This window comes from Eucalyptus grandis, chromosome 6 (genome assembly GCF_016545825.1).
Source record: "Eucalyptus grandis isolate ANBG69807.140 chromosome 6, ASM1654582v1, whole genome shotgun sequence".
Taxonomy (NCBI): domain Eukaryota; kingdom Viridiplantae; phylum Streptophyta; class Magnoliopsida; order Myrtales; family Myrtaceae; genus Eucalyptus; species Eucalyptus grandis.
Genome location: NC_052617.1, coordinates 42,930,886 through 42,947,878, shown reverse-complemented (window position 1 = coordinate 42,947,878; position 16,993 = coordinate 42,930,886). Strand labels below are relative to the sequence as shown.

Here is a 16,993-nt window from a genome sequence, read left to right as displayed (position 1 = left end):
TGTCCGGGCGTTGCGTGCATGCGAACGAGAGGGAGCGAGGCGGGCGTGCACAGTCCAGAATAGACAAACGGCCGTAAAGGATCAAAGAAACCATTTTTCACTCGACTTCTGTTGGAAGGTTGCAACGCCTTCCCGCCCGTTATAGCTTCAGCACAGAGCGAGCTAGACACAGAGAAAGAGCGAGAGCGAGAAGCGTTCGACGATCCTGCTCTGAGGGCGAGTCGTGGATGGCGAGAGTTTGGTCGACAATGCGAGTGCGTGGTCGCTAGTTGCATTCGCAGAGTGCATCGGTGGAACCCCGTGCATGGCGCCCCCTCATTTGCGTCCGTCGGCGGAGGGAGAGGAAGCGGGTGGCGGCAACGGTGGCCTGGTCGTGACGGCGATCGCCATCGACAGAGACAAGAACAGCCAATCCGCAGTCAAATGGGCGGTGGAGAATCTGATCAAGAAGACGGCCTCCCAGTGTATTCTCCTTCACGTCAGGACCCATGGCGATTATTCAGGCAAGCTTCTTCTTTTATATCAAGCTCTACGGTGTTTTCTTCAGATAAGATAATCGGCTTGACATGGACTTTGTTCGACTGTTGTGGTAATGCGGCTTCCTAGTTTCCGCAACCATCGGTGATTGAATGGTCGGAGCAGTCATCATGATGGACGAGAGTGCGATTTGAGACTTCCAAGAGATTGTATTAGCCCAAATGAGAAGTACTGCAATTTAGTAGATTCAAACTAGCTTATTAATCTGAAGAGTATTTGTATTTTCATTGAACAATTATTATGACGAGGTTTGTGGGATCCGTGTGAGGGAACCGGATTTGTTCTCAAGCGAATGCGGTACCGCACCAAGTTGCATTACATCCTCCTGCATTCGAATCCTGATGAACAACTGCATTTGGACATGAATTGGGTGGTGATGATGATGCGTGGCAATTGCACCGATATGGCTTCACCAACGTCTGATTGATAAAAGCATAAACTGTTGCAGGTGAGGCGGAGTGGGTTCCCAGCGGAGGCCGAACGCCAACTGAAGCTGAGCTGCAGCAATTTTTCCTTCCCTACCGTGGATTCTGTGCTCGAAGAGGGGTAAGTTGGGCTCAATCGAACTGCGTGACTGTACTCCGCTTATTTTTCTTCACTGAGATAGATTAGAAAGTTAGGAACTTCCCCTGCATAAGATCACTTTAAGTACCAAAATAAAGTCAAAAAGCTTGAGGTGGAGATGCCTTTTAGTGGCTCGCCAAGGTTTGCATTTCAATTATTTGGATCTGATTTTCCAGGAAAATGGTTATTTCAGATTGCAGCAAAGGAAATTATCCTCCCTGACATTGATGTTCCCAGTGCACTACTTCATTACGTAGCTAATAACTCCATCAGCAACATTGTGGTTGGTGTGTCCAGTCGCAATGCAATTACAAGGTCTCTCTCTCCCCAGTGCATGTGTGTACGTGTGTTTTAAATAGTTCTCCCCTAATGACAGCTGACTAGTTTTAGTATATCTGATCGTGTGCAGAAAATTCAAAACTCCTGATGTGCCGACTAGCTTAATGAAATCAGCACCGCCAACCTGTTCTGTTTATGTTATATCCAAGGATAAACTTCAAACCGTTAGAGCCGCAACTAGGCGTCTCATAATATCTTCTGCACCGACATGCATCAAAGATACGCCCAATAAGAGTTCTCCCAGGGGAAATCAACCTAACATCCAATCAAAGACTCCGGACTCTTTCGATATTGACAGGTAAATTTTGCTTTTGTCACGACTTTCTTTTTGGGTGACCATTCAATGAAGCACTTCAAAAAACTCTCTAGCCCTCCAAAAGCAAATAGCCAAATACAGTTTGTCGACAAGTTTTAACAGTGTTCATCGAGATCATCATAATGTATATGAATCTTTTAGGGGATAGCAAATTGCAGGGATTGCTGCTATACTTATTAGATCATAGTACTAGGTACCAAAGTAAGAAGATGCCTCTGATGTTATGCTTGACAAACTTAATCTAATGTATATGGTGACCTGATTTTGGTATGTATGATATTCATGCAATTCCTGCCCATGAAAATTTGCATATTGATTATTGATGACTTCTTGCTGTACAGGAGTACATATAGTGTTGGCAGTTTGAGAAGTCAGAGCTCTGATAGTGCATGCTCCGAGAAAAGTACTGATGTTAGGCAGATGAACCTCGACAGCTGGAGGGCAAATAGGTTACCCTCAGTACGGCCATTGGAAGCTTACATAATGGAGAATTTATCTTCTGAAAGTTCTTCGTCAGATGCCACCGATTTTTCTGGACAGTTAAGTTATCGCTCATCTTCTGAGAATGTACAAGGATCCTCAGTGCCAGAGAATTCCATAGGCTCTTTCTCCTCACATGCCTCTGTGAGTACAATACACGACATTGTCGTACACATCTTTTGATCATTGCAGGACTTGTTTATGTGTAGGACTTCAAGGAAGTGGTAAAAAAGTGGATGCATTTTTAAAAATGAAACGTCTATAAAGAAGTTCATGCTACTTGATGAGTCTGGTGCATCTTGCACTTTTTGAGGTCCTAGAGATGTAACATATCGCAAAAGTCAAATTTCTTTTGGTTCTTCATGCTTACCAAAGCCATTTGGTAGGAAAAGGCTTGGTGGTTGTTACTTTTGTTGTCATCGGCTGTCATTCACGGCATATACCGTATGAAATATTCACATCTACATTGCTCTAATATATATGTAAAGATCAACAGAAAATTTTGTACTAGTGAATTCCACTAAATGTGCTGTGCTTAAGATGATATTACTACTCAGAATGTTCATCTTTAGACAATCAAATGAAATGACTGCTCTCATTTTCGTGAGTTTTTTGACAGCGAGGCCTGGAAGCAGAAATCGAAAAACTAAAACTTGAATTTAAGCAGTCCTTGTCTACTTACAACGTGGCATGCGAAGAAGTGTCTGCTGCAGAAGCAAAGGTAATGCTATAGCTCAGGGATCATGATCAATCTATCACAGAAAATGAATCATGACCGTGTTCATCATTGCGAATTTGATAAAGATGATTTTTTTTTTCCCTCATCTTTTTGAAGGCTAAGGAGCTTCAGCGAATGAAGACTGCAGAAGTTATAAAGTTTGTGGAACCGAAGCTTCATAGGGAGGTTGCTTGGACTTCCCCAACAGTAGAGAAGCTGGAGACACCAGTGGCAAAGGAAGTTACCAAAATTAGAGAACAGCGACAGTTGTTTGAGGCCAAAAAGGGACACAATGCAGGAGATACAACAAATGGTGAGTCGGGAATGAGGAAAAGAGCAATAGATGCTTTGGCCCAGGAGAACGTTTGGTACAGAAAGTACACGATCAGAGAGATTGAAGAGGCCACTGATTACTTCTCACGTTCTCTTAAGATCGGTGAAGGAGGATACGGACCTGTTTTTAAAGCCTACCTTGATCACACTCCTGTGGCCATCAAGGTCTTGAGACCCGATGTTTCCCAGGGACTGCAACAATTCAAGCAGGAGGTGAGTCTCGTTTGTTCTACAGGGCTTGCTCTTATTCGTAGTTTCTCAGTTAAACCTACTTTTCATTTGAATGAGCTCCTCTCAATTAAAGCTGTGGACCTGTTCTCCTACTGAGTGCTTATCTAAGAAATTTCACAGAAATTAATATAGGAGAACTCCTGAAAGACAGATGAATATTTGTTGGGCGACAAGACCTCCTTTCTTTGATAAAGAAGCCATAACAAAGAATATTTAATGGCCTTAGCACAAGAAACACATTTGGATTTCAATAAGTTTGCATCCCAATGATCAACTCAAAAAACATTTACCATTACTTTCCTCTTTCATGGTCTCTCCAATATGGTCTCTCCAATAACAATACAGGTTGAGGTACTCAGCCGCATGAGACATCCAAACATGGTCCTCCTTGTGGGTGCATGCCCCGAGTACGGATGCCTAGTGTATGAATACATGGACAATGGTAGCTTAGAAGACCGAATCTTCTGCAAAAACAACACTCCTCCGATTTCTTGGAGAAGCCGTTTCAAGATAGCAGCTGAAATTGCTACAGGTCTTCTTTTCCTGCACCAGACAAAACCAGAGCCCTTGGTGCACCGTGATATCAAGCCCTCGAATATCCTGTTGGATTGCCACTATGTGAGCAAAATCAGTGACGTGGGCTTAGCGCGACTGGTACCACCATCAATAGCCAATAGATTGACTGAGTACCATATGACGGCAGCAGCTGGAACATTCTGTTATATTGACCCGGAGTATCAACAAACTGGAATGCTTGGAGTAAAATCAGATGTGTATTCTTTTGGTGTGATGCTGCTGCAGATCATCACGGCGAAGCCTCCAATGGGGCTGGCAATGCAAGTTGAAGATGCTATCGAGGGAGGAACATTTCCTCAGGTGCTCGATCCAGCCATAAACGATTGGCCAGTGGAAGAAACCTTATCAATGGCAAAGATGGCCTTAAGATGCTGTGAGCTGAGGAGAAGGGATAGGCCAGATCTCGGTTTAGAGGTACTACCAGAGCTGAACCGCCTGAAGGACTTGGGGTTGCATGACAAAGCTCCTATCGAGAAGACTCTGTTGTATAACCCACGTCCGAATAGTTCAGTGCCTGAGATGGAATCACAAGGCCCTCAGGTTAGTATTTGAAACTTCTCAGGAAGTAATTGCTTTAATAAATCAGTTCCTCATTTTACATTTATAACTGCATGGTTCTTGGCATTCCAAGGAGCTAAGAGCGTTAGAAACATATTCTTTTGATCACCCTAAACCCCCAAAGCAAAATCTCCCTGCAAATGTTCTCTGAAGAATGTCTGAACTTTCCATCTGTGTTGTATGCCCATAAAAAGTTGCCAAGTTCTGGTACTTGAGTTTTGGCTGGTACGACAAAAACAGCAGTTAAAAATTGCACAAGTATAGAAGCTTTCCCTTACGCACGTTCCAATCATATTTGTATTATGTATAATCAGGAAGGAATGAGAAAACGAACCTAACGTGGCAATTCAACTCAGATCAATGTGAGAGGAAGGTGGGAGCGCTTTAAGTTGAAGGCCGAGGCATGGAGTCTGAAGAATAGCTTCAGGAAATCGAGACCTCTCCGGCCTAGCAGAAAGCCAGCAGACAATCCCGGGAAGATGCCAGTTGAAGGTTGCTGGTCATTCGTGAATTGTTCCACACCCAGTCCTCAGATGAAGAGATTCATGTCATTCTCATAATAACAGTTGTCGAATGATATGAAAGGCGCAGAAATTCCTACTATCTAATGACATATAAGTTATGCGGATAACTAGCCATGAGTTTGCCATGATTCGTTTTCGGTCCTGTAAAACAAAGTGCTTCAACGCCTTCTTAAATGTCAACTTGAAACGAACTGATCTTAAGCTACCTGTCATGAGTCAAGAGAAATGGCCATGAAGGAGCTCTAACCTTCGCGGCATTTATCAGATTTCCCATCACATCAGTCAGTTTCAATCTTAACGGGGATCGGGACCATCTTTACACTTGCTCCGACGGAGATTACCACTACTTCCAAATCTCCAAAGTTGGCAAAAGCATGAACTTGGCGGTTTTGCGAAAACATGAAAGTTTACTAGAATTTCTCTCCCAGATTATGCGGCTTGACTCAGCATAGAACTTGATCAGTTTCTTACAGAGTAGATACGAAGTCAATTGGTTCATTAGATTAGCCGAATTGTCAGTAGAAGAGGGTTCAAACACAGGAAATGTCATGTATTGGGGCTAAGAGAAGGAGAAAATGCATCCCTATCTCCATATAATTTTACTGAGATAATGTTAAAAGATGGCTTTAATATATTAAACCTCGTTAAACATGCTTTGGAAGTATAAATTATTTGTTTAAATTAATTAAACTTCTTAAAATGGGTGCCTTTTTTTTTTTTTTTTTTTTTTTTTTCAAAACATTCTTAAAAGGGATTTCTTATATCCTTTTTATGGTCAACTTAACTTGTGCTTTAAGGGTACTTTTGCTGAAATTCTTTTAAAGTAAAATGAACTTGGATATCCCCATAATCCAAATTGTGGAATAAAATTTTCTACTTAATAAAAAAGGCATAAGGTAATATACACATAGAGATAAATTAATAATATCTGTGAAAGTATATGTGATAAGAAAGAAAATCTCATTTAAAAATAAATAAAACTGACAACTTGGAAATTTTTTTTTGGAAGAATCAAGATGGAGTAATCTTTAGGTATATTAAGATTAACTTATGAAATGACATGATAAACTGTGAGCAAGCAATTATTCAATAATTAATAGAAATCAAACAAATGAAACTACTGAAAACCGTTTTACCTGCATAAGTATGCAATGGATAGCCGATCGCAGGTAGTTGGCTCCTCGTAAGTTAGTATGAAATCATCGTCGAGCACAAACATATGTCGGAATTTGCCATTAGAAACCAACGCAATGCAAAGTCCTGCTTCTATTCATCTTTTGGCGGGGGAAGAGCTTTGCAAATAAAGGTCGCCTGGCAAGGCACCATTTTCAATGATTGAACGGCAGAGGTTGGCGAATCTTTTGAGGCACTGTGCCAGAAACAGATTACTCAAACACGGGCTGCAGGTCCACGGGGCGATAACGAAGGTGGGTTTCGCTTCCGATCTGATGCTTAGCAACGACCTGATCGATCTGTACGGGAAATGCGGCCGGGCGGGCATGTCCCGCGACGTGTTCGACAGAATGCCCCACAGAAATGTCGTTTCTTGGACGGCTCTTATGTGCGGTTATCTGCACGATGGAAATGCCGAGGCTGCGCTGATGTGCTTCTGTCAAATGAGGAGGTCCCCGGTCGAGCCGAATGAGTTCACCTTGTCGACCAGTGTCAAGGCATGTGGGGTCGCGCGTGTTCTTGATCATGGGATGCAGGTTCATGGACTATCTATCAAGACGGGATTTGATACTGTCTGCGTGGTTGGCAATTGTATAATTGACATGTATGCGAGATGTGGCGAGATCGATGAAGCTGCTCGGATGTTTAACGCAATGCCGTCTATAAATCTCATTAGCTGGAACGTAATGATAGCCGGACATGTACTCGAAAATAATGATGCCGAGAAGGCTCTCCTTTTGTTTAGGGAAATGCAAGAAGCAGGGGAAGTTCCGGATGAGTACACATTCACAAGTACTCTTAAGGCGTGTAACCATCTTGGTGACATAAAAAGAGGGAGCCAAATTCATGCTTTCTTAGTTACAAGTGGGTTTGGAATCTCTGGCAGGCCTGCAGTTGCTGGCTCTCTTGTTGATCTATATGTTAAATGTCAGAGTATGTCTGAAGCTCGGAAAGTTTTTGATCAAATGGAAGATAAGAATGTCATCTCCTGGAGTGCACTTATTCTCGGTTATGCTCGAGAAGAAGATTTGGGACATGCGATGGAATTATTTAAGCAACTTGAGGAAAGCAGTGTCCAAATTGATGGGTTCGTTTTATCCAGCTTGATCGGAGTATTTGCTGATTTCGCACTCTTGGAGCAAGGCAAGCAAATGCATGCATATGCCATCAAGCTATCATGCGGTCGGGACATATCTGTTGCCAATTCGATTCTGGATATGTATCTCAAGTGTGGGTTAACGGATGAGGCAGAGAAGTTCTTCAGTGAAATGCCAGCAAAAAATGTGGTTTCTTGGACAATCATGATCACTGGCTTTGGAAAGCATAGCCTGGGTAAAGAAGCCGTTAGTCTCTTTAAAGATATGCAGTTGGAAAAGGTTGAACTGGATAGTGTAACTTATCTGGCTGTTCTTTCAGCCTGTAGCCACTCAGGACTCATTGATGAAAGTCAAGAAATCTTCTCGAGCTTGTGTGCCGACAAGCGAATGAAACGGCAAGTAGAGCACTATTCGTGCATGGTTGATGTCCTTGGTCGAGCTGGGCGCATCAGAGAAGCCAAGACTCTAATCGAAAGTATGCAGATGAAGCCCACTGTAGGAATATGGCAGACTTTGCTTAGTGCATGTCGGGTTCACGGAGATCTAGAGACAAGTCGAGAAGTGGGAGAGATCCTTATGAAAATGGATGAGCTTAATCCGGTGAACTATGTGATGATATCAAATATTTACCTTGAGGCAGGATATTGGAGAGAGAGCCAAAAAATAAGAGAAGAGGTGAAAGAAAAGAGGTTAAAAAAGGTGGGAGGATGCAGTTGGGTAGAAATTGACAAAAAAGTTCACTATTTTTATAGTGGAGATGACACACACCCACTCATAGATAGCATCCATGACACCTTGAAAGAAATGGAAAATCGGATGAAAGAAGAGTTAGGTTATGTGAATCAGGTGAGATTTGCATTGCATGATGTGGAGGACGAGTCAAAGGTAGAGAGCTTAAGAGTTCATAGTGAAAAGTTGGCAATTGGGTTGGCTTTGGTTTCTGGAGGACTTGAACGCAAGGAGGGTGTGATCCGCATCTTTAAGAACTTGAGGATTTGTGGAGACTGTCATGAATATATTAAATGCTTATCAAAGGTTTCGAGTATGACATTCATGGTTAGAGATGCTAATAGATTTCACAAGTTCCAGGATGGTCTGTGTTCTTGTAAAGACTACTGGTAATTCGGATATCGATACTCACTTGGCTGTTCTTTGGCAACATTTTGAGATGAACTCCCTGATTCAGTCTCTAGAGCTGTCATGGATGTTCAGTCAACAGATGTTAAGTCTGAACCGAAAGAAAACTACCTGGTGAGCTTGCTCAAAACTTAGCATATTGTTGCAGGAACCAAATAAAAGGAAGGCAAGGGGATCTCCTAAAATCTAATCCCAACAAATTTCTTTTTGAAAATTTCACTGAATATCCAAAATGCGCTTCACTAGAAATAGCTATTTATATGTGATCAGGGTGCTTGCTTGGGAAGCAAGATCACTGAAAAGACAGATTCTTTTAAATGAGTTGAAATTTTGACTCTATAAATCATATCAATTTGTCCAAAGTAAGACTGCGTTGTCAATAAGCTTTCCAACCAATCCTGACAGATCATCTTGGAGACTGTTTTTTTCCAGACAAGCCCGAGATTGGGAGTTGGGAGGAAGTATTGCTTACTTCTTTAATTTGTTGTATGATTTTTGCACCGCTTCCAGCTTGAGCACATGTAATCTGGTATAGTGTCAAAGATGGTAAATTCCCAGCAAGATCCTTCCGATGTCATGAAGGTAAAAGGTGATGGATTGTGGCAGCGCGACTTTTCCTCGTAAAACTGTGTAGAAAGAAAAGGTTCCAGCACATTTTTTTCTTTGGTTGGGAAGCTTTTTGGGAATGCAGTCTTGCTTTGGACAATCTGAAGAAGAGAGGTAAAGGATAGGCCAATAGATGTTTACTGGCAAAACGGGGAAGAAACTGTGCTGTATCTTCTTCTTCATTGTCCTTTATATAGCATCATCTACCCAAAGGCGATGCTTTGGGTACTTGTTTTGCCCATATGCTGCTATGTTGGGTTATACTGAATCCGTTGAGAAAGAACTATGGGTGCCAGGAAGGTATTCATATCCCTCACCTAGGATGAGGTGCATATCATCAGTTCTCTTTCACTTTTTTGGTTGATTTGATAAAAGTGGAACGCCAGAGCTTCCGGGTAAATGCTTGGATTTTGTGATTGTAGATTCGTTATCTTGTAAATGAACCCCTTTTTGGCTTTGATCTCTTTAAATGAGTTGGCACCATCTTGGCACCTCATAACGAATCTCTGTTTACTTGTCATTTTATTGTTTGAACCTAAAGATGCATGACTTGATCTGATAAGTGCATTTCACATTTCATACTTGATTCGCAATTCATGTGTTACCGAGTGGGTAATTAATGCTGTTTGTTAGTTTAACATGCAATTCTTATTCATTGTAAGAGCCATTGTTATCTTGTAACTCAAGTCAAAACACGCCAAGTCATGACATGTGACTCAAATCGTTATTTTTTTTTCGTTAGATTATTGTTTCTCTAAGTTGTTCATCTCGTTTTCATGTGTTGAACTGCACTACAATGCGGAGGCAGTTGCTGCTGGCTATCTGGAGCATTATGACAAGCAAAAATGAAAAAAAGTGGGGCAGGAAACTGAATCCAAGCACTGTTCAGTTGGCCGTAACTTTGGATTCGCGTAGAAATACTGGGGTCATGGTACAACTTCGGAAATATTGTTCAGAGTTTCACGATGGCCAAATCAAGTATCCGCTTGAAGATTTTCATTTGCCATTTGTTATCTCCATCTTAACGTCAGATTTCCTCTGCTAACAAATGTTATTGGTTGGTTTTTTTTTTTTTTTTTTTTTGGGTGTCATGTCATCATGTCAGAGAAAAACTTTTGACAATTTAGGAAAAGAATTACATCGAGAGAGGATTTCTCTTATGGTAAACTTAGAAATTCACTTTGACCAAAAAAAAAAAAAAAAAAGAACTTAGAAATTCATAAGGCTAATTTCTTCCACAGCATCCATTTCTCTGCACCCGAAATAAGCTGATTCGTTCACAGGACTTGTGAAATCAAAAAGAGAACCGACTCTGAAGATCAATTATCTGATTCACGGTTTCTCCTCCCTTATTGCAGCGTAAGAAACAGCATCAATGCCCACCTTCTCCTCTGGGTAATGATTTCCTTTAGACCTGTTAGAGTGAGCGATTTATGGATATAGACAGAATAATGTTTTTACTCCTAAATTTAGCGAAAAAACAGCGCGACTTGAAAAATTGCGACATCTCCAGAAGTTGTATATCGAAGACATTAATTTTCTCATTTTGGGTCGACAACTAAAAGATGACACAAGGCCTAGCAAATCTCATGTTCCTCGCATCTCGACATTGTCGCCAGACGGAATAACTGTGCTTTTACCGTGAGACTCGAGCAACTAACCAAAACTGATGCATTCCAGGTTTTCTGCCACCTTCTCCCTACAGGTTGTGCTAAGCCCATAAATCGTGAGTAGGCATTCCAGATTTCCCATGTGTTCCTGTCTTGCCATGTAGTAACCTTCGTTCACGAGGGCATTACAGAGGCCACCAACGCTCAAGAATGCTCCATCTAAGAGAGACGTGGAGATTGAATGGATTCAGTCCGCACTGCCCATTTTGTTATAATGCTCTACATTTGGCACAGTTACGGGGCAATACACATCTAAAGCAATTGCTTCTTCAGAAGCATCCACTGTTCATTTCATCATATCATTATCTTATGCCTCTCTCTCTCTCTCTCTCTCACACACACACACACACACACACACATCTGGACCCAAAAGATCACACGGCACTACTTGATTCAACACAGACACCATAAAAGTCCCAATAGTTTGACAACATTATGTCAGTGTCAGACAGAATGTCCATAACTATGAAAAAAATCAAGTTAATCATAGTGAAACAACCAGAACGTTCATAAGCACTATAAGTTAATGTCCCATAATGTGTGCGGGAGCTCAAGACCACTTATAAAGAGGTAACATGTCCCCCGAGCCTTTTGTGCTTCTATCTCCCGTTTATGGCTCCAGCATGAACAGTTGAGTCAATGGACTGCTGGCCCTTTCAGTAGAGTTATCATTTGCGAGTCACCATTTGAGCCCTGAAAGCATATATCCTTCTGGCAACAAAACTTCTCCTGTTTATGGGAAGAACGCAAAGAAAATTTCAATGATAATGACACAACCATATGTCAGGGACTAGCTATCATCAGGAAAGTCTAGCTGACAAACCTGATCAAACATTTTTTACGGTGCATAAATCAGCAATTATGTAGAAGTTAGAACAGAATCAGGAAGTCTGCAATCTTGCTTATTAAATATGCCACGAATCCAGCACCTAAAGTTGAAATTCACAATGAGTAAGCAGCAAATGTTAGGTATCGTAATTGGATGCAGAATAGAAAAGAGCAGGCCAAATCAACTCACTCCGATTCAATAGTTTCATCACTTTCTAGAGCATCAAGATTCAGAATTAGATTTGTGGCCCCCATTAGTTTCTCTTGGATTTTGGATTAACAAGTTTCTTCCCTTCATCTATCATATCAACTTCTCAAAAGGATGATCCATCTTAGTAAAGCTTTTCTTATTCATGCCAATGAAGATTGTTCACACAAAACAAATCAATTAACATGGAACTTCAGTTCCACTCAAGCATCCATTCAGGAAAGATTGAAGATTTATATTATTTTGTAGTCATAAATATTCTTTATAAAACACCGAATATGGTACAGGTATGTTATGTTCAGGCTTATATGTATCCTGTGCCTGTAATTTTTTGTCTTTCCCAGTTGTAGTCACCACATTCACTCAGGGTTCTCAAATCCCTACGTCCAATTGAACCTTTTCCAAGACATTATCCCCAAAAATAATATATGAAAGATTGTTGGTGAAAATGAAGAAGAGTAATCAAAAGTACCTATCCATGGTTACACTCCGCAAGCGGTTCTCAATTTGTTTCTTATATATGCTCATATCTGCTGTCAAAAATCCAGCTCCCAGAAACAGGTTGGAAAGGAATTCTTCAGTGAAGTAAAAAGAACACTGGAAAGAAACATTTTTCAAAATAACGCCCTTACCATCAGGCCCTGAAAACAGTGATTGTCAAGCAGAAAACAAACAATACTTAGTACTTACAGTACCATCTCCTCGTACATAAAAGTTCTCGGTGATCATCCGATTTTTCTCTTTTAGCTTCACCTGTACATAGAAGAAGCAAACCCAATGAGCACACAGTGCTCAGAGGACATACCAAACCTAATCCCTTCAAGAAGCAAGACACTACCATTGATTTCATGACTGGTCTCTTTATGCATCAAGACTCTATGTCTAGGAGCTGCTTCAGAAGTACTTAGCGCATAGAATTTGTAACTATGCTAAGCATGGACTTTGAACTGTTTTGGTCCACTTCAGTCCAGGCTGCTTATAATTATCAAGCACTTGGTTTTTTGTATTGGACAACATTTTTAATTAATTCCCACTAAAAAAGTAAAAGGCAAATGAGCAATTTTACCTCCAAATATTTTTCCCCTCCAATTTAGCCCCTCTTTCCAAACAAGGGATAGTATTAGCATTCCATTTTCTTCACATTCACTTGCCACCTTCCCAAACACCAAGAAGGGATGGAAGTCATTTTCTTCTCCTTCTTTTTCTACACTTACTTATCCAATCTGTTATTTTTCTTTTGGCTGTAAACTTCTTTGAAACATAGTGTTCGAGACTGTGTCATTCCACCCTAAACATGCATCAATACAGCAATGTGTGTGATTTGAATTCTGCCCATACAACAAGACTTCCCACAAGCTTTTCCATTCGTACGATGCTAAATTTCACTGTTTATCAACTGCCTCTCCATGATAGAGCCCATCATACGCACAATGAGGTCAATTCCCCTTTGATACATGAATTTCTCTCTACAACAAGATGTTCAGGTTGTCCCTTATGACAGGCTTCCGTGACATATGACCACCATGAAGGCGTGTAGCAGAGTGAAGAGCGACCCCTCACTCATTTTGTTAGATTTGTTAATCAATATTACATATAGATGCCCCAGTCTGTCCTTCCTACTATAGATTGCATGGTTACTCATCATCCAAAATAGACGCTGTTCTGATTATTGACATGGGCTTGCTTCTTACTGGAGAAAATATCTGAAACTCTTTAAAATGCGGGAGAACGCAATAAGTGTTTTGAGACTATGAAGGAGAAGATTGTCATGGATTTGTCTTTACTACACAAAACTATGAAGTGGAAAGTATTGTTGGACCAAGCACCAAATTACTTACTTGAGCAAAATCTCCAAAGGCATAGTCTCGGAACAAGACACAACCATCTGGCTGCAAGTGTCAGAAAAAAGTTATGTTGATCTAACAAGAACAAAATAATCAAGTCTATAAATAAGAATGCAAAGATTAGTACAAGAATTACCCAAACCATACCTTCAGCACGCCTCTAATATTCTGCAAAATCTTGGGCATTTCACTTGGTAATACTGCAGATAGCATGAAAATCTGCTTAATGAGTTAGGAGCTGAATAAGTTCATCAATAATGCATTGCAGGTGAAACATCATAAATATTGAGAAAGCAAGAGGATACAAAAGGACACTGCACATATTCTTACCAAGGTGACAATGTCAACTGAAGAAGGTCCAAGTCTGTCACAGAGATCTTCCTCTGTGACATTGCACACAAATGCATTCACCTGGGTCTCTTTGTGATCCGCATGAGACTGCAAATAGAAGAGCATCCAAATTTATCCATATTATTCTTTACAGTCTTAGGGCCCTTACGCTTGAAGATAAGCAGATCAACGTGAACGAATCAATAACAACCCATAAGCACCTTGAGGAGTTTAATTGCATGAGGCGACAAATCGCAGGCATGAATATAAAGCTCAGGGAATGAAGCCAAGAGAGGAAAAATAGTATTGCCAGCTCCACAACCAACCTGCCATGAGAAATTTCTTATGATCTCCCGGGTTGCCACAAAAAATAAAATAAAAGGACAATATCTAACCACAATTTTCCGTTGAGAACACCGCATTCTAATAACAAAACCGAAAATTCCCACCGAGTAAAATCATCAATCCTATCGTCTATCCTGATTATTTGCTTCAATTGCAGCAAGGAAGATCGACAAGTCTACTCCTTCTCGTCCAATAACACAAGGACCAACCGAACAGTTCACTCAGTATTTCCTTTCTTTTAAAGGAAACACAGAAAAATGGATGAAAAGATGATTACTTCTAGGACGATCTTCTTGCCATTTGACGACCCAACATCACCAGAGAAGTATTGACCCCAATCCTTCTCCAGGTAATGCCTATCCTTGAAAAACTGCAAAAATCCAGCACCATCAACATTCTCTTTTCCTTGGAAATTCACGTGAGCTGAAAAAGAAAAGAAAAAAGGAACAAAAGAGAAGGCTTTCTGGGCTGAGGAGCGAGTTATGTAACCTTGTCTTGGTGACGCCTATAGAAGCTGTCCCAGTACTTGAGGGCATTGTTGGGGAAGTGAAGGGAAGGCCGGACGGCTGCCGGATGAGAGCGGTGGTGGCGGCGGCGGACGGCGACGATGGGGCGGAGGAGCGAGGGGCGCGGTAGATTTTGAAGGGGAGCAAGAGGAATGCTCATTTCATCTCCCACCCTCCGGCGAGCTTTGAACCGTCTGAGAAAAGGTCTAGATTGAAATATTTGAAATTCTACCCGAAAAAAAAGTGAAAATACGTATTATTTTGCTCCTCGTTTTGGTTCTTTTCGCTTTTCGTGTAAATACAGATGTTGATTCCATTCTTTTCTTATAGAAAATAATGCTTTTATGGAAATGACCATGCTTTTCTTGGGTGAATACAAAAAAAAATTAAAATTAAAATTATGCCCACATATGCCCAAAACTTCTTTTTGTGTCACAAAAAAATTATAAACTTACCCGAGACCCAAATATCCTGAAATTCTTTTAGAAAAAATTTCAAATAAAGATTTGAAGTGTTTTTCATTTTTTTTCAAATAAGAATGTGAAATGAATTTTATTTTAAATAAAGATCCAAAATAATAATATTAGTCTTTATTTGCTGGTGGCTAGATATACCATCGGGTATAGGCGATGATTAGGCGAGGTGGCCTCTCTTAGGCGAAGATTGACCATGGCTCAACTTCTCTGAAGACTCGATGATGAGTTGCTTGGGTGAGCTAATTGGAGGAGTCGATGAGACTTGAGGCTTGGCCATGGCCATTAAGCTCATCGAGATGTCAACGGTCATGAGATCAGCAAACCTGGAGGAGGAGGGTTGAGCTCACGTATGGGGATTTAGGGTTGCACCCTGTTTCTGTTCCTAGGAACAGAAATTTCTTTTTTGTTCCTGGAACAAAAAGCAACAGAAACACGTTTGTGTGCGTTTTGTTCCTTTTTGTTCTTTTTGTTCCCGGAACAAAGAAAAAACAAACAAGAAACACAAATTTTTGTTTTTTGTTTTAACACAAATCAAACACTTTTTTTTTTTTTTTCTCTTATTTTTGTTCTTCTTTCTTTTGGCCGGTCGCCGGCCTCGCCATGGCCTGGCGACCGGCCGACGAGGGCCTGGGCGAGGCCGAGGCTCGCCGTAGCCGGCGAGGGTCGGCCTCGCGCCGCCCGGGCGAGCTCGATCTCGCCCGGATCCGGCGAGGCCGAGCTCGCCCGGCCGGCGAGCCTCGGCCTCGCCTGGGCGGTGGCCCTGGCGAGGCCGAGGCTCGCCGCCGGCCGGGCGAGCTCGGCCTCGCCGGGATCAAGGCGAGGCCGACCTCGCGCCGGCCCTGGGCGAGCTCGGCCTCGCCGGATCAAGGCGAGGCCGACCTCGCGCCGGCCCGGGCGAGCTCGATCTCGCCCGCATCCGCCGAGCCTCGCCTCGCCGGGCGAGGCCGAGCTCGCCCGGCCAGCCGGCGAGCCTCGGCCTCGCGGGCGGTGGCCCGGCGAGGCCGCCGCCTCGCCCGCCGGGCGAGCTCGGCCCTCGCCCCCGGCCGCCGGCCAAGGCCTTGGCCGTGGCGACCGGCCAAAAGAAGAAAAAAATGAAAAAGAAAAAAGAAAAAAAGGAAAAATAAGAAAAAAATAGAAAAAATAAAAGAAATAAAAAATTATCCAAATTTACCAAACATGTTTCGTTTATTTTTTATTCCCTAAACAAGTTTACCAAACGCGTATTTTTGTTCAAAAATTGTTCCCGAATGTAAATACTTTTTTCTATTTCGTTCCCTGGAACAATTTTTAAACAGAAACACAACCAAACGCGCCCTTAACGGCGGCAACATTACCTATGTCGTAGTTAGCCCCTAATAAAAGGAAGAAGAAAATGAATAAAAAGTTTATAGAAATTCAAAAATGTTATAAAAATATATCTATGTTAGTGTTTGGCTTTCCCACATGGAGCAATTAATATTTACGTTAGCAATTTTAATCAAAATTAACTAAATGAACTCAATTGGCAAAATGTAAAATAATTTAGGATTGAATTGATAAAATTAATAGGTTTATAACTTAATTGGTAAAAACGCAATGAATTTTAAACTTTTTGAAT

The 16,993-nt window shown here is 41.5% G+C and overlaps 3 protein-coding genes across 6 annotated transcripts; 2 read left to right on the top strand and 1 right to left on the bottom strand.

The window, feature by feature from the left end:
* The first annotated feature begins 304 nt into the window (after positions 1-304).
* LOC104452041 (U-box domain-containing protein 52) lies at positions 305-4,803 on the top strand. Its single transcript, XM_039314582.1, has 9 exons — positions 305-536; positions 1,031-1,083; positions 1,295-1,416; positions 1,511-1,738; positions 2,098-2,380; positions 2,856-2,957; positions 3,072-3,500; positions 3,864-4,634; positions 4,726-4,803. Exons 1-9 carry the CDS (start codon positions 305-307, stop codon positions 4,801-4,803), a joined length of 2,298 nt encoding a protein of 765 aa, XP_039170516.1.
* A 1,499-nt stretch (positions 4,804-6,302) lies between these two features.
* Positions 6,303-10,263, top strand: LOC104450003 (putative pentatricopeptide repeat-containing protein At3g15130). 2 transcript variants are annotated; one of them, XR_005551863.1, is made up of 2 exons: positions 6,303-8,697; positions 9,998-10,263. XR_005551863.1 is itself a non-coding variant. In XM_039314914.1 (1 exon), exon 1 carries the CDS (start codon positions 6,508-6,510, stop codon positions 8,566-8,568), a length of 2,061 nt encoding a protein of 686 aa, XP_039170848.1. In that variant the 5' UTR covers positions 6,303-6,507; the 3' UTR covers positions 8,569-9,709. The 2 variants fall into 2 exon arrangements, 1 of the variants encoding a protein (XP_039170848.1); XM_039314914.1 differs by lacking the exon at positions 9,998-10,263 and having other exon boundaries at positions 6,303-9,709.
* Positions 10,264-11,220: 957 nt separating this feature from the next.
* Positions 11,221-15,099, bottom strand: LOC104450002 (uncharacterized methyltransferase C3H7.11). Of its 3 annotated transcripts, XM_010064368.3 has the most exons (10): positions 14,904-15,099; positions 14,692-14,784; positions 14,291-14,395; positions 14,070-14,177; positions 13,887-13,958; positions 13,734-13,784; positions 12,586-12,648; positions 12,368-12,492; positions 11,683-11,788; positions 11,221-11,588 (listed from the first exon to the last, which is right to left on the bottom strand). In XM_010064368.3, exons 1-9 carry the CDS (start codon positions 15,078-15,080, stop codon positions 11,719-11,721), a joined length of 864 nt encoding a protein of 287 aa, XP_010062670.1. In that variant the 5' UTR covers positions 15,081-15,099; the 3' UTR covers positions 11,221-11,588; positions 11,683-11,718. The 3 variants fall into 3 exon arrangements, 2 of the variants coding, with proteins under 2 accessions (XP_010062670.1, XP_010062671.1); XM_010064369.3 differs by lacking the exon at positions 14,692-14,784; XR_005551961.1 differs by lacking the exon at positions 11,221-11,588 and having other exon boundaries at positions 12,591-12,648.
* Between the last annotated feature and the right edge of the window lie 1,894 nt (positions 15,100-16,993).